Raw genomic sequence first — 25637 nt, 5'->3', positions numbered from 1 at the left:
TGAATCTGAATCACTGATCTACGCCACATGTGGAGTAAAAGGCACCCTTCCTGCTCCTTGGTGACTAGCAGGGATATTCATAGACTTTTTAAAAAATGTTCTTCTGATCTCTACGCTTCATTGTCATTGTGCTTCACTTTGTTTTGAAAGTTCTCTGTTTTCTTTTTTCAACATTTGTTTGAAATTCATGATTAATATATCTTTGTTTCTAGCGTTGCTATAAATGCGTGGTTACAGGTTGTAGTTTGTGTGTGTGCTGAGTTCTAATTCCTTCTTTAAACTATTACTGTGAGTTTAGAGTAGCTGAATATCATTTGTCTTTTGTCTGTTTTAGGAATCGCATGACTAAAATTCGCTAAGAAGCAGTGTTTTTGTACGAGTAGGACTTAACCCAGTGGTGTAAAATATGCCTTGTGTAGATGAAAGCAGATATACATTACTTGGTAATACACTAATTTCTCACTAATACACAAATTTTCACTAAGATCTTGTAAGCACTGATAACCACCAGAGGTATATGTTGGCTTCTTCATTAATATTAAGCCTGATGTAATTTACTAAGCTGCAGCTCTGTGTCTGGGTTTGGCACAGTGAACATTGTGGAAGATTCCATTCCTGATTATGTAAGATGGTACATCCTGTGTGGGAACAATTGAACATCTGGTCCCTAGCAGTTACAAAGATACTTTGTATGTTGTACATTTTTGTATATATAAACAGGCCTCAGATTTGCAAGTGTTATCTGTTACTCGGCTGGAAAAAAATGTTTGCTTAATCGAAACTAATTTAAATCATAATTCCCTTTTTTGAAAATGAGAAAGGATAAGAAGTCTTGTATTTAATTTTAATTTTCTGTGCTGGTATGTTCAACAGTATGACATTGTGGGCCATTCGGGTGACGGATTTGACATTGAGCTCGTAAAAAGTGACAAGAGCCCCAAGAACAACAAAGACAGACTGAAGGTGCTCAAGGTGAGTTTAAGCAAGAGCAATGGCCAAGTCTCAGAAGGCTTTACTGAGGAGTTTGTGTGTGTGTGTGTGTGTGTGTGTATGTGCACGCACACTCCTTGTTTCTGTGTAGTCTTTTTCATGTACAGCATAAAATCTAGACATTCCAAATTCTCTTAAGAGACATGTACTCTCCTGCTTTGAGTTAAGCAAGGGGAGAGGTCTCTGAGCTGCCAAAAGTGATTATTTTTAGATAATAAAATAAATAATGAACTTTTCCATAAAATACAAATAAAACAATTGAACTCTCTGTTCCACTTACAGCAGGATATTTACAGACGAAGGCCAGTTTAGGCCTTTAGCTACAGAAGAGCACTGAGGCCCAGTGCAGGCCCCATTGTTGCTCCATTCAGGGATCGATTGTTTACTAACAGTGTGTTCCTGGCACCTTCCTGCACCCCCCAGACCATGCATGCTCACTCTCAGTTCTGCATGAGTGGGGACTACACCCTGGAGGGCACGGAGCACGCCATCAAGGAGCTGTCCCGGGAGGAGGCCGACGAGCACTTCGTAATCGTCCTGAGCGACGCCAACCTGGAGCGCTACGGCATCCGGCCCGACCGCTTCGCCCAGACGCTAACGAGCGACCCACAGGTTAACGCCTTCGCTATCTTCATCGGGTCCCTGGGCGACCAGGCTGAGAGGTGAGTGACCCGTGCGGCTGGCCATTTTCAGGGCACGCTCACGAAGACGCCAAAAACGTCAAATGTTACGGCAAAATGTCAAAAATGCTGTCGAAAGAAACTCTTTGGTTTTCCGCCCCGGAAACGTGCCAATTACTGCGCTCCGTACAGCCCCTTTCCAGAAAGATGCTCAGGCATTGTTTAAAAGCTTATCTAAAATTACACCGCTCCTGATTTTCCGCTAGTTTAGCTCTCTCTTTTCAGCCAAAACAATGAGGAAAGCAGTGTTGAAACACAATGAGCGTTTCTCAATCACTGCCGTTCTTGACTTTCTGGGATCTCTTGAAGGCTGTGAGTGCATCGCAGACATATTGTGACACATCCTCTTCTGGTATTTCACAGTTTCACAAACTTTATCTTCCGATTGCTGACAATGTTGTACTAATATCCTCCTGAGACCCCACCCATTCATGTATGTCCATTGCAGTGGGCATTTTGTTTTTGCATCTATCTTTTCACTGATGTAAGGAAACATATTTATTCCTGTTGTGCACTAAAGGGGACATGCTGTGAAATTAAAAATAAAAATAAATTTGGAAAAATCTAAATTGTAAGATGTCTTATTTCCTTCAAAGACAAATAGCCTAAATTGAAGGACACTTTTTTCCTTGGGTCTCAGGAGGATATACTGTAGGAGCGGTTGGGGGTAACATTGCACACTCCAGACTAATACGTTTAAAGCTGCGATCTTTGTCTTCTGGGGTAGCTGTGTCTTAACTGGCACCTCTTTTTTTATACATATGTGTTGTTCTTAAAGGGAAAAATGACATTAATGAATGTGCTTTGTAGGGAGAGAGGCATTGTGTCCCTGAACAGCCAGACTGATATACAGCTTTCAGATCTTTTTCTCTAACAATGCATTGCTTCTGGCCTTCTGTCCCACAAAGGCACCTCTATGAATGACAGCCATTGTCTCCTCATTGAGAAGTTGGAGGGGGCCATGTGTGATGGGACATTTGCAATGGTAATGGGGTTTTTTTCTGGCCCGGGGGGGCGTTCTCTTCCATCGCTAGGCTCCAGAAAACGTTGCCGGCGGGACGGTCGTTCGTCGCCATGGATACAAAGGAGATCCCCCAAATCTTGCAACAGATCTTCACCTCCACCATGCTGTCCAGTGCCTGAGAAGGCCCCGCCCCCTTCCTGCGGTCCTTGCTACCTCTAACTAAAGGCCACACCCACCGAAGTCGGCCATACCACCGCAGTATGAGTGACCTGCCTTGACGGATGAGCAGTAATCTCTGTCTGAATGCTCTTATGGAGAAGTCTTTTATTTGCCTTAGATATTTTTGAGTTTATTAGGATTTTCATTGATGCTATAGAATTGCCAGGTGTCGCTAAAATTACTACCAGACCTAAATGAACAAAAATTGTTTAGTTTTCCACTCTGTTTTGCAGTTGACTTTCAATATTAATTGAAATGTATTAAATTATATAATTTTCAAACCAATAGAAATTTACTTCTTGTGTTACTGATACATAAATGTACATTCTTTTTCTGTATTGTGTGTAAATATTGTCCAGCTTTGTATTATTTCATTGTATGTACTTTAAGATAAACAATACAAGCTGCAATCGATATGGAAAAATGTATCAAACGTTTAACAATGAATTTCTCACACAAATTCTCTCCTGTCAGCTCGCCCTGCAACGTGTTTATGAGACGCTGGTGACCTTGTACGCGCCTTGGATTAGCGCCTCTTCGCTAATGAGCGATTTCCTTCAGTAGCGAGTGGGGGGGTTGGGGGGGGGGGGAGACTGGACTCCTTACCACCGCGTGATGGGGGGGGACATGTGCAGAAAGCTGGGTCGGGCTACTTTTTCCTGTCAGCAGACAGCGTGACTGGATCACGCCTCATCTGCGTCAACGGTTTGCGCTCGTAAATCTCTCACCCTGTCAAAAGAAAGCCAAGGAGAGAATTTTAAAGTGCTATCTGACACTGAGTTCCTTACGCAGCCTGCGACACCCCCCCCCCCCCAAAGTAAGTCTTGAGTTTCGTCACCAATTTGTCAGCACTGGCACTTTCCCTGGACGAGCCCGAGTGCAAATGTTGAGATGTGTGTCTGAAGGAGGTTGACTTTTCGCTGTGTGTTGATTAAGTTCCAGGCCAGTCTGACGCGTAGACGACATGCTTTGCACAGAGAGACACAGGCGGTGCGGTGGCCAGCATTCAGCATTCCCTCCAAATTCTGTTTTTGCAGGCAGACATGGGGAAACAGATTCTGTTTTGCCATAATTGCATGTTTTTCCTCTTGTTCTAGATACGGACCCAGACTAGCTGCTCCTCCCCAATCTTCCCTGTCTGCTAAACTCATGCATCTCTCTGGTATTCCCAGAGATGTTCTGCACTTCTTTAGTCAACAAACAAGTGAATCTGTTAGCTCCTTTAGCTCCTTCACGCTCCCGATGGCTCCGGGACAGTGTGACGCCTTGTTAGATGGCCCTTTTCCTCTAAGACCCAGCTCCGATTTCATGTCCCCTTCAACAACACACGGCACTGCTGGGAAGAACCTTTCGGCCCACTTGTGGGGAGTGTTTCAAGATGGCCGCCCGGCTCACCATCAGGGAAGATGTGGCGGCAAGGTGACTCGTAAAACACAGCAGCCATATTGTAGTCTGATTAATGAAGGGTCCATTCCTGCTTTTGCCTGCCGTGTGTGTGTGTGTGTGTGTGTGTGTGTGTGTGTGCCTGCTTTATTAAGATATGTTACCAGATATGGCACACTGATCGCATCGTGTTCCTACTCCTTACGGGGCCCCGTGGAAAGCTACAGTGTCTAGTGTAAACATAAAAGCTAGTTATATAGTTAGATCGCCCGGCGTTGCTGTTCATTTTACTTTTTCCCCACAATCACTACATGTTATACATTTTCAACCATTTCTGTCTCTAGGAATTATAGACTTGATATTATTGTAACACTTGCAGTTCATAAATTAAGAAGTCTATAAATTCAGTCCATTTTCAGTGATGCAATATAAAAATGGCAACAGAAATATATGCATTAAATGCTGTTTGAAAGAAAAGGTTAATTGTATTTTGCACTGTAGATTATTTCAGTTTGTATGTACTACTGTGGTTTAGTATCAGGTCTATATTAATAAAAATGAAGTTAAAAATAGAAAAATAATGAGTTTAATGCGTTAATAAGATTTTATTGCTCCTTTTTTCCCCTAGTACAAAATCTTATGGTAAAGGAGTGTATTGAATTTCACCACTACATTATCTATACAAATATTTTCCGATCACTAAGGGAAAACAGAACCTCTCTTGTTCTTATATTTCAAGTTATTCAGAGTTGTTTGGTCCTTAGTGCTAGATGATATGAGGGTCATTCTCACAAGGCAGTGAGTGAATACTGAAGAGGCCATTATGGAATATGTTACACAGAGCCACATAATTACTTTTTAAACTCAGATTTTCCGTGTGCAGGATGGTCAAGGAGCAGAAAATTGGACTCTGAATTTAACTGTCAGTCTTAGCCAAAGAAGCATATGGTCCATTTCATTACAACCAGCTTCATGAACCATCACGCTTATAATTATATGGTAAGTACAGCTAATGTGTACTCCACAGTACTCTCTGAAGTCAAAAGCAGTAAATATACACCCTTCTTTCGTCCCCCACCTTTCATCTTTCCTCTCTGAGCATTTGTGGCTTTGAAACGTGCTCCAGAGTGTTCAGTCCTGAGATCATTCTGAGGAGCAGTCGCACATTTTCGCAGCTGGAAATAGGGGAGCTGTGAATCCGCCGCGGGGCGGGTCAAGTAATTCCGGGCGCCTCTGACACCAGCGATCGTCACTGCGTCTAATGCGTTTGCCCGCATCTGCACATAAACGCCTACACACAAAGACTTCTGTGTCCCTGTTGTTATGTAACATTGCCACACTTGTCAGGCCCGTAGAAAGGAATAAATATTGTTCTGAAAATGACATGTCTAAGTCTACAGAAGTTTTTACCACAGGGACTGGTAGGAAATAGCAAAAATACTTTGCTAATCGGAGACTGTTCCCTTCTGTCCGGTTGCAACATTGAAAACATGCAATGTCTGTGATACGCCATGTCTGAGTAGTTAGCCGCGTAGCCCCTTATTTGCTCTTTGTAATGGACTGTAGTGCTCTGTCTACTTTCATCCAGTTGTGTGTGAAGGACCAATCGATACTGGGTGAGTAAGAAGTAATGACAGAGTGTCGGTGCAGATGACAGGTTCTGTGCCTCGCTTAGGCTTCATCAGGTTCACTTGAAGAGCAAATTTCCGAAACTCACTCAGACCCTGTTTGAGACGAGACTGCCGATGACCTAAATTCATCATGCACTGTATGGACAGAAGTACTGGGACACCTGGCCATTACACCTACAGGAACTTTTATGACATTTTATTCTAAATCCATAGGCTTTAATATGGAGTTGGTCCCCCCATTGCAGCTATAACAGCTGCCACTCTTCTGGGGAAGCTTTCCATAAGATTTTGGAGTGTTTCTGTGGGAGTTTTTGCCCATTCATCCAGAGGAGTGTTTGCGAGGTCAGGCACTGATGTTGGATGTGAAGGCCTGACTCACGATCTCCATTCTAGTTTATCCCAAAGGTGTTTGTTGGAGTTGAGGTCAGGGCTCTGTGCAGGCCAGTCAAGTTCTTCCGCATCAAACTCACCCAAACATGTCTTTATGGACCTTGCTTTGTGCACTGGGGCACAGTCATGCTGGAACAAACATTTCCCACAAAGTTGGAAGCTTAAAGTTGTCCAAAATATCTTGATATGCAAAAATTCCCACAGACACATTCCAAAATGTTGTGGAAAGCCTTCCCAGAAGAGTGGCAGCTCTTATGGCTGCCAGGGAAGGACCAACCCCATATTATTGCCTATGGATTTAGAATGGGATGGGATGTCATAAACATTCCCTGTGGGTGGAATGGCCTGGTGTCCCAATTCTTTGTCACAGTATTGGGAACCCAAACTCACTCAGCCCTGATGTAATTTCATTCCACAGAAATGTTCTTGAAAATGTATATTATGAACTGAATGGGTTTTTCTCTTCATTTCGCATCCCCTTGTAAAACAAAGCGTTGCAGTTTGCGTACATAAAAAAGTGTGTATTTCTGTCTCTGTTGTGGACTATTTTCTGACTCTGAAATTCTGAATTCTTTGGTCCAAAGTGGAATCACAGTAAGGTGCCGCCACTGCTGTAGTGCCTTGGCATTAGTGCCACATAGGTGGGTGAGAGAATGTACCGGAATGACCCATTGCCTCCTGGGGCTGCTCATCCATCGTTAATGATTTCTGATCTGTTTTACGGACGAATGCAGAATCATGTCCTGTCGTATTGAACTCTAGTTATGGGCTTCCTGCTCTGCTGACTGTGCTGCTGGACATCCAGCCCATGAGCTCCACCGGAGATGTTGGGGAGCTGTGCTGAGCCTGGCCCTGGAGAGGCGTGGCCCAGACTGTCCTATAGCCATATGGACAGATCTCCTCTGCATGTCTGTGTGCTGAGACACCAGAGGACCTCAGATCTCAGGCGTGTGTCGTCAGGAAGTGAAAATGGATCTCTGTCCTGGCAATGCACAGTAATTATGTCCCTCGTTATCCGCTCCCACCACGGGAGGTGTAATATTAACCCCCCCAGATGTTGAACAGAATGGATGTGGTTCATTGGTCTAAGCTCTTTTGGATAAAACAAAAACGGATTTGATTCGAAATATAAATATATCACAGGTTGATATGAGAGTTGCTTGTGGGAGAGGAAGGATGTAGATTCTGTCAGGTGATGGAATGCTGTAATAGTCATATGAACTTCATCTTGCATTGTGTAGGAACTTAAGTGTTGCGCTATTGAGTAATATTTGCTTGAGTTCTACTATTGAGCAGTGACTGACAAACAACACTCTTAAAACTTTACTACACATTTTAAATATGCTTCTAAGAATCAAAGCTATTAAATATTAGTTACCAGGTACAGTGAATGGTAAGATAAACTAAGAAAGTAAGTTAATAATTTTTTGAGATATTGTCTGGTTTGTACTATTAATTATTTAATAATGGCTTGGGCTGGAAAATATAGTTTGCCATTTATTGATGTATTTTATCTAGTATGTATGATAGGGCCCCTGGTGACCCAAAGGTAATTAATAATTAATTAAAAGGAAGTTAACATCACAGTAATAAATTTGTGTTTGTCAGTGAAAACCATTAAGGAAAATTCCACTCCCACAGTTGCAGTATTACTTTATTAGTAATTCAACACCTGGGGGAAAAAAACAGCTGCGTGATTAGTTACTTCATTTAGCAGGTCCATCAGAACCAGGACATTTCTCTCCTAAAGACTTGTATTTTCTTACCGCAGTGTTTACGTTGTTACGCAGTGTTTCATTTAATCGACTGCCCACTTTTGAACCAGGCAGCACTGAGAAAGCAGACAGGGTCCAAATCCAGCTGGAAGACGTCTCCTCTTCGGCCCTGGGCTCGGCGGCTCCTACTCGCAGCCCCGCACCCAGCTGGTCGAGCTGGCTTGGCTGACCTCCTGCTCCTCCCCAGCTGCCCACCAGCCTTTCACTAAAGGATTCTGCTACATGCCAGTAATACAGTGTCGCACTGCATTCCTACAATATGATACTTGCTCCCATCATGTGGTTTATCCCCCACTGTCTGCTCCCATATTATTCCGTGTAACAGTGTTGCCCTGTAAAATCTGATTGGCACCTGAGCCAATCACAGCACAGAGAAATGAAATAATGTTCCTCCTGGACCCACGGTGCAACATTCACAACAGGACAGAGAGTTTTCGGAATAATTTACATTATAATTTACACTTAAACATCTGGCTGGCTTTAGTGGTTCCAGTGTCATTTTTTTTGTTTAAATTAGCATCTGATTCGCTCTGAATTTTTGAGTATTATTTTAGCTGTCCCTGTTTGTTTGCTGGGTGTATGCTTTGGCAGGTCTAGGTTTGTAGTCCTATGCCTTAGAAGGCTTAGAAGGATACCTCTGCTTCACCTTTCACGTATTTGATAAAGGAAAGCAGCAAGCTTTAAAACCGGCCAGAGATTAATGAATTTGAAGCATATGCGTCATAAACAAAAGGGCCCGAAACGACGTGGAAATGTTTTGCCGTGTATATTACTTTTCTGTTTTCTCATTTGCTTTGAGGTTTCCTCACAAAGTCAAAGTTAAGCAGTTAGACTAATCGGTATGTCAAATTGCCTGTAGTGACTGCCCATTGGCCGCTGGCTGGGAGGGGCGTGGCCCTGCAATGACCTGGTATCCTGTCCGCGATTTTGGCCATCTTTGTGTTTGATGTTGGCCATGCACCAACCCCCCCCCTCGTGCCTTCCAGGCTTCCTGCAACTCCATCTAGGAATCTAGAATAAATATTTGATGGATGGATGGATGGATGGATGGATGTTGAGTATAGTGATGATGGGTGGATGGGTGGAGGATTTGTTATTTCAGTAAAGGAAAGGGCTGTTGCACTCAGTAATCATAAAATTAGATTTTTATCATTCAGACTAAATTACTCACAGAGACAGATGTAAAAGAATACTTTCACTGTGGTAGCCTAAATGTTTGAGAGATATAATTATCCAAATTACTGTAATCCATTTCACTGTTTCCTGCGCGTGGTTTATGGCTAATTACTTTGTACCTCATAGCTGGACCATGATCAGTGGTCGGTTGGCTTGGCCTGTTGTTGTTTTAAACCGCCTCTGTCCTGTACTGGGGAATTTCACACATCAATAAGAAAGTAGCTCATTGCCCTGCCCTGCTTTTAAATGCAGAGCTGTTATTGATCTACTAACTTTTGACTTTTTTGATTGCCACTATTTTTATCAACAGTAGGTAGTTTATGACTATGCTTATCAGCCTGTGAATCTGAATAACATTTCCTGTTAAATGTTCTATTAAATGAACTGTGAGGTAATTTAGTGAATATTTTCGTTGGGGTGTTTCCCACGCCTTAAAAAAACAGAAATTTTTATGCCTAGAAGGAGATGTCATAGGACTTTCCTGTCATGTGAGAGTCTTCCAAAAGAAGATATTTCATGGATCAAAAGTGCAAAATGCATTAATGAGTATGAGAAGCTGATTGGCTGATCTGCCCTGGCTTGGATGACATCATGGTTTTAGGGGTTCTGAGGAATGTGGAGAAAAGTCCGCCGCTGACGGTGCAACGGAATGCTGTGGAATCTGAAGCCAAATACAAAGCTAGTATCAAGCTAGCATGCCTTGTGGAGACATACGGTCCCCTGAAGAGGAACGCACAGGCGACTGGGCCACGCGTTGGTGAATAAAATTACAAAGGAGCAATAAATGGGTAGAATTGAAAGCTGAAGTGAAATCCAACAAGATAACCTAGGGGGAGTATGATTCTCAGTGAGTTAGGCCTTTGTGCTTGTGGAAGGTCGGCAGTTCAAATCCTATCCTTAGCAAAATCTCCATATATTAGGCCCTTGAACCCCCACAGCCCCCCCCCCAAAATGCCCTAGAGACCCTGTGTGTGTATGTGTTGGTCTCAAAGGTGAGCAAGATGGGATATCTGAAAAGAAGCATTCCAATGTACCTACACTTGTATTTGTGCAAATGGCAAATAAAACGTTGTTTCGTTTTAAATCACTCTCGTATTCTATAAACAAAAATCGTGTTCGCTTAGTGTAAGTATTGCTTTCTGCTTAGAGACATGCTTCTCGTAAGTTTGTGTTGGAGGAAATCGGACAGCACTAAAGCTCAAAATGCCTCTTAATGTTCTTATAAATTAGCAAAGTTGAGCAGAATTGTTGAACACTGAGTAGTACTGGAAGACTCTGAGGAATCCTTTTGCGTTGGTAGATCCAGCACTGCTTTAGCTGCACAAAAACTGTCTAAGCTCAAGGGTTAGGTCAGGGTCAGGCCCCCACTTGCTCTTCAGGTGGGATGATTTTTTTGCCGGTGTTCTGCCGCAGGGTGGAATAGAAGCGTGGAGACAGAATCTTGGACCCCAACACCATGTGTGTTTTTAGTCAATCTATCTCACAGACTGGGCCTGATTATGAGTTGGACCTTTGAACTCATCTGTAACTCAAAGGGCAGCAGTCAATGAGGAATCTGAGGCCCACAGCTTGGGGGGGCATTCTGTGCCTTGTGCTGGGTGCCGTCCTGAATATTTCTTTTGTGGCATTCCTCAGACGGGCCTTGGGCTTGGTTGGGGCTGGAGTGCGTTGTGTAAACACGATTTCACCACTGCTGCACAAGACCCCATTTCTCCAGAGAAGGAGCCTCTCACTAGGTGTGGCACTAATGGCTGAGTGACTGGGTATCGACAGATGGCAATTAAAAGCTCAGTTATCCCTAGGGCTTAGGGGGCAGGGCCTGTTGGCTTTATCTGACCAATATCTGACAAGCGGCTCTTTTCATGTGGAGGGTATACAGCCACTGACTGCCCTCTGAAAAAGCTGTTAATGAATCAGTAAGCCACCATAATCACGTGAGAAAGCAGTCTGGTAACATGTGCTGCAAACTAAATGAAATATGTATGGCGATAAACTGTTTCCATGACGATCGCGTGACAGTTGGTCGAAGCTTTCTCCAAAACAATGCACAAGGTTCTATATCTGCCTGCAGGGGTGGGATGGGGGGGGGGGGTGAGAATGGGTTTTGGGGTTATGGGCCAAGTTCAGGGAGACCCCCACCCTCCAAGTTCTAACAGCTAGTGAAAGTCACACTAAATGAGAGGGTTTCAATGGGAAATTAAAGATGTCTACCACTACCACAGCTGACCAGTCAGAGTGAATGAGGGCCGGCACTTTTCAACCTTTTGTTTGTTTGCTTTGTCCCAGCATCTGCCACTGGATGTATACAGATCTAGCCTTCAAATTCAACATATAACACCTTACAATGCCAGATCTTTACCTTTTTTTTCCAGAATCACTTTCTATGAATGGCATGTCTATAAGAATCTATGAACATATTCACAACACAATATAGTGCATTCATAAAGCATTATGAGCATGGCTATAAATATATATAAAAAGGCACAACACATTATAACCATGATTATTATGCATTATGACTGCATTATGAAGCTCTCGTCTATAATGCATTATAGATACCTTTATAGTGCAGTACAAAGCACCCTTAATCCTTATACCAACCATTATCATGCATTATGAAGGTACCTATAATGCATTATAGAAGACAGCTTCAAGTAAGGTGTTACTTTCTCTTCTTTTCCTATTACAAGTAAAATAAGATTGATTGATATAGAGATTTTAGTATTGAAGTATTACAGTTTGGTTTTATCTTCATCAGTATCAATAGAAATGAACTGTTTCAGCAATCATCCCTTAAACAAAACACTCTAATGTAGTTCCTAATAATAAATACATTTTCGACCATTATGTGTTTTATTAACGCTTCTCTGTGAAGCTCACAATCCTGTGCAGAAGTTAGGTGACACGCTCATTAATTCCCTACTTCTTTCTCATTAACAGTTATACGGCTGAGTACTGTTTACACACCCGGCTCCACAGTGAGCTGAGCTGTGTGCCCAGACTCTGATACCCGAGCCCACGTGTTTGTCTTGTCTTTTTCATCCCTCCCTGCTATTTTGCTAATCCCATCTCCACTCCTATCCCCTTTCTTTCACCCATCCCTTCATCCCGTGGATCTGCTGGTGGCCTGTTTTAAAATACTTTGGTTTCGTCAGAGAGCCAGATCATGTTAATAATCTGGAATATTCCCATGGGGATTTAGAGATATTTTGTTGTTTTCCAATAAAAACAGAATGGGAGATGGATTTGTCTTCAGTAAATGGGGACTTTGTAGCAGTGTGTGTTGGTTGCTTGTTAAGGCCCTTGTTAAATTTACTTCAACTGGTCAAGGCTATTTGTGTATGATGGTCTGGAATGGATGGTTCCGGAAGAGCCTTAGTTTTTGGACAGAGGTTTTCCCATGGCACAGGCTGATGTTCCACGGGACTTCTCTGGATGGAATACCTCTCCCCACTTCCACCTCTCATCCTGTTATTACTGGGTTTATTACGAATCTGAATAACTTGTGCTCTTTTCATTTCTTGAGAACAGAACCCCAATGCATTTGGGTGTGCAAAGGCAAACCATATGTACTCCCAAGTCTCAAAGCCCTTTCACTCGAGCTGTCGTAGAACCATGAAACAATGATCATATGACTGGTGATCCCAACACACCCCTGGCCATTCAGCAGATGAAAAAGCAGGCAGCCATAACCATATTGCAAGAGTATAGATTGCTGAGAACCCGGCAGCATGTGGAAAGCGAGCAGCGCTGGCCTATTGTCAAACAAAAGCAAAAAAGAGGCAGCTTATTGGCCATCTGGTTTGTGTGGCTTTGCTATATACATAACCCTATTGTCATGCTGATGACAACACGTGTGTAGCATTGCGGTGTATTGATCTAATATGGACTGAATCCTCTTTGCTATGCTAAAAGTTTTTGGTGTTGAGACAAAAAAAGCTATTAGGTTTCCGCTAGTAAAAATGTAATATTTTAGCAGCGGGTGGAGGACATCGTCCTCTCTTTTGTTGTAGAAGACGAGGTGTTGCTGCTTTTCACTGGTCTGTTGGGAAGGCATTCCGTGGATGTACAGTGTTTTTCAAAAGACTGGGTGGGTTTCTGGAGATCAATCGAGCCCTTTTTGTGAAATGGCTGAATGAGAAACTGAACTTAGACCCCTGACGCTGCATAATTGAATTTTTTTTAAAAAATTCAATGTGATGAGTATTTATTAACGGAAAAAGTTCTCTCTTTTTTTGCGGTTAACCTCGTAACCTATTTTATGTCCTCTGACCGCTGGGGAGAGGTCAAACGTTGTTGGTGGCACAGAAGAGACTAAGGACCAGACAATGGCCTGTGTGAATGGCGATTTAAAGGCCTTCATCCCGGCATCCAAGTGCATTAAATCAAAGTGCCAGCAGGATGAGGAAAATCTCATTACTCTTCATGAGGCTGTGTAGGAAATGCCAGCCGTATACATCTTATAACTATGGTTTTAAACACCATTACGATAATTCCTAAACTGTGAGCATATCAATTAATTCTTATGAAGATTTATAGGACTGGTGTGGTCATCATTCCTACTGGAACATGTAACATTTCTAATAATCATTATGTTGATCTGCACTACATGTAATGATCATGTAATCTCAAATAGAGAAATTCTGATAAAAATTGTAAAAGTAAAAATCTATGCATCTGTTTTCCTTCTAGACCACCTTAGCTTTCTGTGACCCACCATATGCAAAGTGATAACCAATCAGATTGTAGAGGAGGTAGGACCAACCAATTCTATGTCTTGGTCTTGCAAACTCTAGCTGCTCAGACCCACATCCTCTACAATCTGATTGGTTATCTCCCTGAATAATTTTTCCTTCTGCAATTAGGACATTTTTGTCTACGCAAAACGCCCATGAGCTCAGAAGTGTCTCCGGCTGATTCAGAGGGAGCACATGTTCGATCATGGTTCCTTTATTGTTTTCCAATGTGAAATGTGGCAAATCGCAACGCTTCACACTGATACTAAGTAATAGTAGTTGGTCAAAGCTCATTAATCAATCAAAAAATCAATCAATCAATCCATCAATAGATTAATGAATCTTTAATTAAAAAAAATAAGTACTAGCCCATTAACCCTGGTCAGGATGGATGGATGGATGGATATACAGATGGATGAATGGATGTTCTACAGGTTTTCAGGAGTACCAGCTTTAATCATAATGTACTTCTGAAGGTCTCTGGAGTTTGGAAGTGCATCTTCTGTACTGCTACCAGTTACCAGTTATGTTCCCACTATGATCCACTGACAGGCTGAAATGTATCTGCACTGCTCCAGCTCAAAGGGGCAGATCTTTTCAACTGGACGAAAGCTGCCTTCCTGTTTTAGGAGAATGGGCCCATTGTCATGTAAACACCAGAGCTTGTCTTGATTTGTGCAGTCAAAGGGTTAAACTGATGTGAAGAGGTGTGGGTGAGCTAAGTACTGGAATTCCCATTTCAAAGGCCATGCTCATCGGCGAGAGTCCCGCTGCCCACTGCTGTAGTGTAGCTTGTGACTTTTCCAATCTTGGGCATCCTGTAGTCCTGATTTTCCTCCCTCCCTTCTGCCTGCACTGCCATTCATGGTGAGCTACCTGGCCCCCCTCACCTTTTCACACATTGTGGGACCGCTTCCCCTTGGGCCAAACACGGTGCCGTTAATGTTGCCAGTGGTGCAGAGGCCTAGGACGTTACTGGGAATGAGATCTCCTGGTTCATCGCGTCACACTGTCGGCTGTGGAGTAGATAAGGGCCGTTGGTGGTGTGGCCAGGCTGAGCAACGTGGATAAGTGGAGGAGACTAGCTTCAGCTCTAGACTGATAAAAGAAACGTTACAGTAAATATCATTCATAATGTGCTTTTGGCTCACTCAGCTTGCTGCTAGAACATACTGTATATCCATTATGTTGTAGTATTATTAGTGATTAATTAATGATTTGTGTAACACGTTTGTGTGCTGAGAATGAATGACTGCAGGAGCCAGTTCAAAATGAATGCTTCTCACTTTTAATAATAAATAATAACAATGCTTTCCTGATATTTGTGGGGAAATTTTCTTTTTGTCTACTATCTGCAGCGGCAGCCATGGAGCCGGGGGTTAAGGGCCCTGCTTACGGGCTCACAGACACGGTGCCATTCTGCTGGGGTGGGGCTCAAACCAGCGACCTTCAGATCACAGGCACAGAGGCTCAGCTCACTGAGTCACTCTTTTGCACACATCCCTCCTCTCTCACATATTGACTCCCATGGAGGATGTGCAATGACTCCCGTGGAGGATGTGCAATGACTCCCATGGAGGATGTGCAATGTCCTGGAAATCTGTCATTTCACTAAAGTCCTGGTAAGATTGGCCAGCGAGAAGTTTGGCTGCCACAACCCATCCCCCTGTGACCAACTCTCCCCCCTCCCCCTCCCGCATGTTTTTTGATGGTATTTTCATTGTATTTTAAAAAGTAGCACTATTCTGGTCTTTCAAATGGGATTGGGGGGGGGGGCGTTGGGGTATTTTTGGATGAAAATACTGCAGTATTACCATAATAAACCCCAAGCCTGGCCGGCACCCCCTTACCCCCCTCCCTGAAATCAATATGCCTAAGGTGGGATGTCTGCTGCTATATCAGTCTTGTGCCTCTAGGGGCAGCAGTTTCAGTAGCCCCCATCGGCAATGCGCCTTGACATCTGTGCACATTTCTCAAGATATAGGACAAGATCCCGGTCTGATCCAGGCGTCCCTGATATCTGCATACAGAGCCTTTCCTCTTCCACCTGCTCGAGGTCACACCCATCAAGTCTCGGGGTCACGCCCCCATTTGGATAAGCGACCCTGAGTTGTCTGGGGACCCCATGGCTGGTGCTGGGATGGCATTCGGTGAATGTTCAGATGAGCTGCACAACAACTGCTCTTTCTGCAGAGAGAGCTTGTCAGCTCAGCCATTCATTACGCTTGGAACTGAGAGCAGCACTTAAATCTCCATGTTTATAATATTACATATATCATGCCTTGCTTTATGTGCTGTGTATCTTTAACTGAAATGAAACATTAACATTGCATTTTTCTTTGATTACCGTCTGCGTTCTGGACAAGAACTAAATAGATACCTGGAAATGATATTTTCCAAGAATAATTGATAAATGCATTTTTCTCCAGGGTCCATGTTAAGCAGCTGTATTAACTAAGCTGTTTATTCATATTAGACAAAGCATTTTGAAAAAATAGGGTGACAGGGTTGTGGGTTCGAATCCTGCCCCGGTCCAGTGTGTGTAGTGTGTGCATGTTCTCCCTGCGCTGTTTCTCCAGGGTCTTCAGTGTCATCCAGCAGTCCAAAAACATCTAGTTAGGCGACTTGGTGTCTCTGAATGGTCCACAGTATGTGATTGTATGTCTGAACGTATGTGTGAGTGGATGTATCGCTGCCTTGTGCCCTGGCTTTTCTTGGATCTCCAGACCCCCTGAAATGACCCTGCACCAGATAAGTGGCGGACATCACTAAGCAATACGTTTTCAATAATTTTATTAACACAACACAGATAGCTAGAGATGTCAGTCTGGTTTTCATGGATCTTCATAAATACAATAATAGAAAAACATTATCTCACATAATTGATAATTTCATTTCTGCCATTGATTTGCATTGTATCCTGTACTGATAGGGCAAATGTCAAATGCACGTATTTGAAGAAGATTTATGAATTCCTGAAAAGTAAGGCAAAAGCAGTATTTGTGGCATGTAAAAATGCCAACTTAAATATAGGATAAGAATAATTTAGTATTACCATTTTCCATTTGCCATGGAGATTATTTTATAAAAATATGTGATTATTAAAGGGTAGTTTTACTAACTAATGAAGACAATAGAGTTCACAGTTATTAGAAGTACATGAAATTAAATGAAAACAAAAGACTAGCTTTCTATACCAATGCAATACAATTTGAATCTATATTTACACAAAATATAAAAATATATTTCACAAAAAAAGTAGTACCAATAAATGTACAATATCTTGCTCTTTAAAATTGCAAATAAATTTCTATAAAAGCCTTTTAAATATTTTTGCCGCACTTGAGAAAAACACAGGGACTCCCACCGGTGATGACTTGTGTGACGTCGGGACTAATGACATGTCACTCTGAAGTGTCAAGTTTCGCTGGCACTTTGTCACAGTAAGTGCCCCCCCGCTGGCGTCAAAGGGCGCCAAGATTAAGGGGGCGGGACCGGGCGGGCCTGTATCATGCGCGTTCCTCGGTGGTCTCCTCTCCCTCCCGGCTCCGGCCTACATACCTACAGGAGGACACACAAGAAGAGATTCCACACTCAGCATGAGCCTCAGATGTCAATGCTATACTTAGATGGGTGTCTAGAGTGATTCGCCGCGCCGGACTTCATAAACAGCACGTCCAGATAAACAAGCACTTAATTATGTAATGTCAGATATACTGGGGAACATTTACCAAGTGGGAGATACAATTTTCTAACCCTTTCATCCAAAGTAGCTTATTGTAGAGGGACGGGTTACAATTTATGTGTTTTTCCTGAGATTTGAACTCATGACCTTTGTGTCGTTAGCACAATGCTCTATCTGTTGAATCACAGGAACTGCTACTAAGAAAACACAATACATAATTCACCTTCTGAGCTTACTGTACTGGTCAGGCCGGGATCCATGATAATCTTTCTTAAAAGTCATAACCTAATTTACAAAGTTGGATCTTCAGATTCCATAAAGCAAATGCATTTCTTAGCTACAGTCCTACCCAGGGGCGTAGCTCGAAATTCTGGGCCCCCAGCCCACCTTTACGTATAATTTTACATAGGCAAGGGCCCCTTTAAAATGGTGGAACCTATTCCAGTCAAGGAATCACGCACATACTAAGCCCAAACATCCTGGCTGATGTATAGAGTACAAATTATGAAACCAGAAGTCAACAGACAAACAATATTATATGATTTTAATTTTGTAACTGAATGGACACTTACTTGCTAATGTTTTGTCAAGGTCGGCAATAAAGTCTTCTAGTTCTTTAGTATCTCCAAGCTTAGCTACGGGCAAAAAAAAGATGCCATTAACCACTGCATAACTGCATTCAGGATCAGTCAAGCACAATTCTGTTGGCTCTGTGTCCTGAAACGCACCTTTATGTGTTCTGATGGGGGGGCAGGCAGGCGTGGGGGAGAACATGGATGGCGAGTTCAGCTTCTCATCGCTGAAGCTGAAGCTGTTCCTGTTGAGGGATTCAGCACCTGTTGGAGACAAAGCATGTTGGTTGTTTTGATGTTTCAGGTTGGTATGGCATAAACCACAGCAACTGAAATGTACGTCATTTATAAACAATAAACCTGGTATTGGGTTTTTTGTACTGTGCTGAAGTGGAGTGTGTCTCATTCACTGTGTTAGCTGAACTATTATTATTATTATCATATGATTTTAAATTATGCATATTTTTCTCTGAGGCATTTACAAGCCTCCTTTTGAATCGAGATACATTGTTCCGATGGGTTATTGGTAGATGGAATGAAAACTCCTGAGTTGTGTTCCGGTTCTTTTAAAAATATCGCTCCCCACATAACTGACATTGTTTTTTTTCCTCCACTGGACATTTTAAGAAAATCAAACATATAATTACAGGAGGTTCGGGAACTGCAGCATTTGGGACTGCTACCCGAAGCGAAATTACTTCCGCAATACGCTTGTTGTTCCTCATGCATCCTTGCAGACCGTTTCTTAGTGAGATAACGCCGCGTCCCTAAATCTGAAGCAGATGTCGGGATAAAATACTCCGCTCACGCACATTCCCACGTTTTTACTCTAATAGTTCGTGTAACATAATAAACACACTTTGATCCATTTCACAGCCACACAGAACGAACTGTTAGTGTTTAACAGGAGCAGAAAGAGAGACAGTTTTGTTCCGTGTCTACAAACCTGAGACGTAATCATTTACAAGTAGTTCATCCATGATTTACCCGGCTTCACTTCTGTTAAAAATTAACAAACGTCTGCAAATATGGAATACAAACTCAATTAACCAGTTCCAAGGGCATGCAATTTAAGAATAGTCATTTGCATCTGCAAATGATCTATTTTATCTAGGCCTGCATATTCAGTAATATACATCGCCAATAAGCCTACATATCAAAACATATTTTAATAGAAATTTCATACCTCCATGACCCGGGACAGTTCAGATAAATAGAACAATTTTCATGCTGTTAACAACTGCATCCTTCACCTTATCTGCCAAGGCATTAAATCCTGTGAATTACAAATCCTGTGCTATCTGGGATTCAAAGTCACGAGCGCTGCCTCCTGCAGTGAACGGTGACGTCGGGGAGATGTGCCCCCCCCCCCCCCCCCCCCCCCCGCCGGGATCAAACCTCTGCTTCCCTTCCCTCCCCATGCCTTGGAGCTTTGGCTTATCTCACTCGTCATTCCAACACCCAATCTGCTTCACACCATTGTCACGTGGACCCAAAATAACGCGCACGACGATCGATAGTCGCACTAAGGATTTAAAGATCCAAGGATTTACTAAGCCTAGTCACTACAGTGCGTATCTATACACGACACGACAAGTCTCTGATTACCACATTTCACGAAGGGGAAAGATGGCATCTTCACCTAGAAAATTCCTCTCATTAAGACTTTACCTCCAACGTAAGACTTTCCATATGCTTAAAGCATGCCTTTCTCCTTATTTAACATTTTATAAATATAGGGCTATCACTACGTGCAGCGCCTATATATGTTCAAAGGGACATGGGACAATCTGAAGGCGAGCGGATCTGACACTGTGCCTGACAGGAATTGCCTGAGTTCCCGACACGGCGGGGCCTTTGTTAAATACTTCCCCAGCAACGGAACAGGATAAGCTTACAAGCACCAGGAATGGAAATCATTCATCATATTTAAGGAGTCTCGCGGGGGCACAAGAGACTGTTTAACTATGTATATACAGAAATAAAAATATAATAATAGATAATACTGACATACTATTAGAGATAAGTAAGTGCGACTCATCATAGTTCTCACTTTCCACTTTTAGAATCACACTCTTCTGAAATCATTGCTAATTTTTAGTGATCACATGTGTGAGCTTCATAGCGCAGGCAACCACACTAGATAAAAAATGACTTAAAATGTTACATTACAGATAAAGCAGCAAAATAATTACTGCTCCATTAACCAAAAGCTGATAACGTATTAGAAGACTCCCGTATCTAATACGTGGGTAACAGTTCAATCCCGAGTATCCGGACAATGCCTGGGGATCCTACTGGCTCTTACTCTCCGAGTCGCTGATGCCGCTGTCGCTGACACTGGCGCTGCTTCTCCTTTTCATGGATCGCAGATGCTCGTCGTATCTGAAATGTCTCTTTTCTACAGGGGATGAGAAGTCTTCGATGACCGCGTCAAATTCACACAAGACGGCACTGAGATCGTCGTCTTCTTCCAGGCAGTGCGCTGCAAAATGCAAAAAGGACTGTTTCTTCTCTTATAGTAAGTTGCACTTCTACTTAATATACGTCAATGTAAAACATAAAATATTAAAAATCTACGGAAAACGTTTGGTAATATTTGGGTGTTCCTTATTAACAATTAATATTATTATTATTAATAATAATAATAATAATTATTATTATTATCATTGCACAGAATCAATGAGCGGTCCCCCTCTGTGAGAAGTAGCCTAATACCAATATACATCCTCAGCCCGTCACGTAGGCTATGCCTCTGCGACAAAATTAGTTTAGATAGCCTGCAATCTAAAAAATATATATATAACTTCATTCTCCATAGTACCTTGTATGTTCATGGTACATGTCTGAATCTAAACTTTTAACCAAACTCAAGAATGTACGACCTGAAAATACTCTGCACATATCCTTCCCGTGTTTGACTGCATTGTCTACATAGATTTAACAATGCATGCGTTAAGGAGGGATCTTTACTTACATTTTTTTTGAGATTTAATTTTAGGAGACTTCATCATGGATCCTGAAGAAGTATATCCAATAGGTACTGGAGATGACAGCGCCAACACGGTCCTCTAAATGCCTTTAAGTCCTCCGTAACTCCTGAGCGGGCGGCTCATCCTGACCCCCTTTAAATAGTGTCGAAGCCCGGCAGAGGCGGTGACTCAGGCCACACGTCGGTGCTGTAAACGCCAGCGCCCTAATACACGCCTTCCCGCTTGCCCAACCTCATTTACTCATTGCCATTTATCAAAAGTGTGTTTGTAAACAGCCTGTGATACACCGGAGAAGCACATGCGACAAACTTGCTGTACAGTACTTCAGTATTTTTAGCCCCGAGTTCGGCTGTGATCTAATTTAATCGACGGATGCTGTCAAACAACGGGAAGACGTTGAATTATAACGGGGTCAACATCAAGGGCTGTATGGCGAACTTTGCTGATTTATATAACTTTACTAAAGGTTGCCTGATTATTTGTTCATGTTCTATTCCCAGTAATATTTCTTCCCCATTTTGCCTCAATATATCTCGATCTGCATCAGTTACTACGGATCGGTTTTGATTTATCACGCATTTGTCTGATCCATATTAAAACTTGTGTTAATGCATCAACATGAATAACACCGATGGTTATATACCTTTACACATTAATTTAATATCTCAATTTCTTCCCAGTTCTTGTCCACGACAATTAAAAATGGAAAATTATCAAAGTATCATGAGTTATAGCTGCTAAATAAGTTTAAATAGGTTTTAGCGCCATCTGCTGTTTCATGATGACAATTGAAGCCTTATTTCTTGTCCTGAATTCCCTTCACATCAGCCACTTCACAGGGACAAAATAACATGCATGATTGCGTTTAATCATGAATCAAATCTCATCTACTCATGATTCAAAATTCATTTAACAATGAATCCTAAAGAAGTATATATTTTATTAAGCTCTAAGATACCACGAACAGGAAAAAGGTACTGAATATGAATGGACAGACAGATAAATCAAGTCACAGGATAAGCTTCAAAACTCAAAAATGGGCTAAAAAGTGGAGTATGAATAAGTGCCGTTTTGTAACTGTAGTAGTGAGTTCTGCAATGTATGGTGTGAAGTTTCTAAATTCCATATTCCCAGGCACAGAACCTTAAGCTTCCTCCACAAAACTGCTTTCACACCTCCGGAAATGTTCACACTTCAGGTGCTTCTTTTAATCAGCCAGGCAGATGGAAAAACAAGACATGTGTTTGCAGCTGCACTGTTCTGTTGACTTTCGGGGGGCTTCGTGTTAAATAACGGCACCTACGGCTCCTTGGAAGGTGTTAAATGAAGCACTTCTAGTGCAGGGACTGTGATTTCACTGCAGTTCACAGGCCTATATGAAGCAATATGTTTATTCTGAGTCCTCATCTGCCTTCTTCATCATGCTGTCCATTTGACAAGAAAGTGGTCTATAAATGCATCCACTGTTAACTGCTTTCATTAATTGTGTCCATGGGGGGCGGGGGGGGGGGGGGGGGGTTCAATAGTTTGAGATGTTATAGGCTGTTATAGACTCTATTCATGGGGCCCTATAGTCCCCATATTTTTTGTGTTTAATCAATAATTTAATTGAGCTGTTGGTGAAATTTAACAAATACATGAAATGGCTGAGGTGCCCCTGAGGAGAGGTTTGGGAAATGAAGCGATGTTCGTGTAGCTGTCCAACAAGGTATGAGTAACTTTTTAAAGATTTTTTTTGTGTGTTTTCATACACTCTTACATCAAAGTGTTTTTTTTCTGAGCAAATATACAGTTGCTACTCAGATCAATAGCTGGAAACATTTTCTTTGACTGCCTTCAGACTGCATATAAATGGCTCCTGGTACAAGCTTCATAGGTGGACGAGCACGACTTCAGAATAATCCAGAGATATGTTTCACACCCACCCTGCTTTTATGTTTATCAATGAGTTATTCTGACGGGGGGGGGGGGGGACGATTATGACTCGGCACCACACATTCACATCCGGGGCGGGGAGAGCAGGGTGACGGCTGTCCGGGAAACATAACTCGAGATGAGATCACCTCTATGAACGACTTCACGTCAGGGCTGAAATATCTGGTCTGCCATGACATGCAGCAAAAAGGAAGGAGCTCACAGTGTGATTGTGCAAACATATCATTCGTTTTCTGACTGGAAGAAGCAGCTTTTAGGGACCGAGGGAGTGGCTCATCCGAGACTGGGGTGCTAAGGCAGCTGGGTTCATGCTGGCAACAGAAGCAGAGTGCCCCCTAGGGGTTGGGGCTTAAAATGACAATCTTACAAGATCAAGTGCTACCCCTCCCCACCAGTGGTCAACAACTTTTACTCCAGATTATTTCCTTTGTCTAAGCAGCTCTCACTGTAAGATTGCAGCCCCTTGTCCTACATTGATGCAAGCTTGTGACACAGTCCCGTCATGTTCAGACTGCCCAACAGGGCATCCCCTGAGACCTTTGACACAACTGGAACACTGTTCATTTCCATCCTTTTTCTATACCTGCTAGTCCCTATGCTGGGTCGGCAGACCCTATTCCATATGTGAGCCAGGAGGAAGACCCAGGATGGGGTGCCAACCCATTCACCTTAGTATGTTTTTGGACTATGTGTGTGTGTGTCTGTGTGTGTGTGCGAGCGGGTTTACCTATCCTTATGGGGACACAATGTCCCCATAACGTGATAAATATCAGTTTTTTTCCCTTATTGGGACCGGTTTCCATTATGGGGACTCTATTTTATAAAAATCGGTGACTGCTATGAAAAAACTAAATATGCAAAAACTCTTATATTTTGTTAGGTTACTTATGGTTATAGTTAGGGCTGGGTAGGGGTTAAGGTTGTCATAGTTAGCTTTAGCTTTTTTCCCCATTGAAATGAATGAGCGGTCCCCATAAGGATATGTTTACCCTACATGTGTGTGTGTGTGTGTGTGTGTGCGTGCGTGCTTTTTTGTTACTGTTACATTTTTACCTTGTTGGGACATTTTTTCAATCCCCACAAGGATAATCTCAATTTTATAAAAATCTGTGACTGCAATCAAAAAACTAAAAATGCCAAAAGTCTTGTATTTTCTTTGGTTACTTATGGTTAAACTTAGGGTTGGGTTAGGGTTAAGGTCGTCATTGTTAGCAAAATACGTGGCAAAGCACTATATAAATGCAGTCCATTTACCATTTAAGGGGGCACAAGGCAGGGAACAACCTAGGATGGGGTGCCAACCCACTGCAGGGAACCTCACACATGCAGACCTACAGGCAGTAAGGAAACTCCAATTAACCTCAGCATAGACCTCTGATTTATATACCAAATTTAGATAGGAGTATAGCACTAGCCTCTGTAAATTCTCAGTGACCCACAGTGGCTGCACGTTTTCCAGTTTACCAGAGCGATGGTATTAAAATAATCACCATGAAAGTGTAAGTTACTCCAGTTTTCCAGATTAATCTGTGATGGACTGAGTATAGCACGCCACCAGATGGACACTGAAGTACATAACACCTCCCCAGTTTGTATTCCTGCCACATTTATTTTTGGTTTAGTGCGTTCACATTTTTATTTGCTATTTCTTTAGGGCATCGACTTAACATTTCAAAAGAAAGGAATGAATTCACTCAGCAGCGTGCAATACTTTCAGGAATCAGAATTAATGCAGTGTGTCTTTGTTATTTAAAATGAAATAGCAGGTGTCTACGTTTTAAAATTCAGTCAAAATTTCCAGAATACGAGGAGTATGCAGAATAAATTATGCCTTTCTGATTTTTCCACGAACATCATTTTAAGTGAAAAGAAATACAAACATCTCAAGAGCCAAACAGTTGGGGGCGCTATAGCTGGTTGACTGTTTTAATTCCAGCTCTGGAGAAGGTCCTGAGCTGGATTTTGAAAGCCACAGCCCCTGTTTGCTCCTAATATGAGTCACATGTTTGAGGTTTGGACATGACCTGGCCTGGTAAGGAACCACAAGTGATGTTAAACTTCAGTGCCAGGGAATACTGGAAAGCCTTCTCCTACCTTCCTGCCAAATTTTTACTGCAGTCATTAGAAACATTTAACACCTTTTTTAAATGTTATCAGCAAATAGTTTCCATGTAGTATACCCAGCTGTACTGAGAAACATTATCAGTACGGTCATATTTTGCAGCCACAAGTTCGGACCCAGTTTACCTTTTGGCTTTAAATAAGGTTTAGATCATTTCAAAAAGATGTCTACTAAATCTAGAATGAACAATACGTCCACCACAGTGGTAGAACTGCATCCCAGTAGTCCTGGGCCCACCCATTCAGTGTTTACGGTGAGCGATACCGTACGATAGAACGATTGTCTGACCAGTCATGTGTGTATGTGCTTAGATCAATTGGAGGAAATGTGCTGTTGAGAGAAAAATACATTTTTCTCTCTGTTGATTTGGTCTCAGTAATACCACG

The 25637-nt window shown here is 42.3% G+C and overlaps 2 protein-coding genes across 2 annotated transcripts in view; one reads left to right on the top strand and one right to left on the bottom strand.

Moving 5' to 3' along the window:
* vwa8 (von Willebrand factor A domain containing 8) overlaps positions 1 to 4719 on the top strand; it is a 73795-nt gene extending 69076 nt beyond the window's left edge. The window contains exons 43-45 of the mRNA XM_072697881.1: positions 874 to 972; positions 1414 to 1652; positions 2705 to 4719. Coding sequence (XP_072553982.1) covers positions 874 to 972; positions 1414 to 1652; positions 2705 to 2813 — 447 coding nt within the window. The 3' untranslated portion in view covers positions 2814 to 4719. The remainder of the gene's footprint in view (positions 1 to 873; positions 973 to 1413; positions 1653 to 2704) is intronic.
* A 12001-nt stretch (positions 4720 to 16720) lies between these two features.
* Positions 16721 to 21414, bottom strand: rgcc (regulator of cell cycle). The gene is made up of 5 exons (XM_023812551.2): positions 21179 to 21414; positions 20510 to 20686; positions 18358 to 18465; positions 18202 to 18264; positions 16721 to 17505 (listed from the first exon to the last, which is right to left on the bottom strand). Exons 1-5 carry the CDS (start codon positions 21213 to 21215, stop codon positions 17498 to 17500), a joined length of 393 nt encoding a protein of 130 aa, XP_023668319.1. The 5' UTR covers positions 21216 to 21414; the 3' UTR covers positions 16721 to 17497.
* Between the last annotated feature and the right edge of the window lie 4223 nt (positions 21415 to 25637).

The sequence above is a fragment of the Paramormyrops kingsleyae genome, chromosome 1 (assembly GCF_048594095.1).
Source record: "Paramormyrops kingsleyae isolate MSU_618 chromosome 1, PKINGS_0.4, whole genome shotgun sequence".
In the NCBI taxonomy this organism is placed as follows: domain Eukaryota; kingdom Metazoa; phylum Chordata; class Actinopteri; order Osteoglossiformes; family Mormyridae; genus Paramormyrops; species Paramormyrops kingsleyae.
Note: the sequence above shows the minus strand (reverse complement) of the source record. Positions and strands in the feature narration are given on the sequence as shown.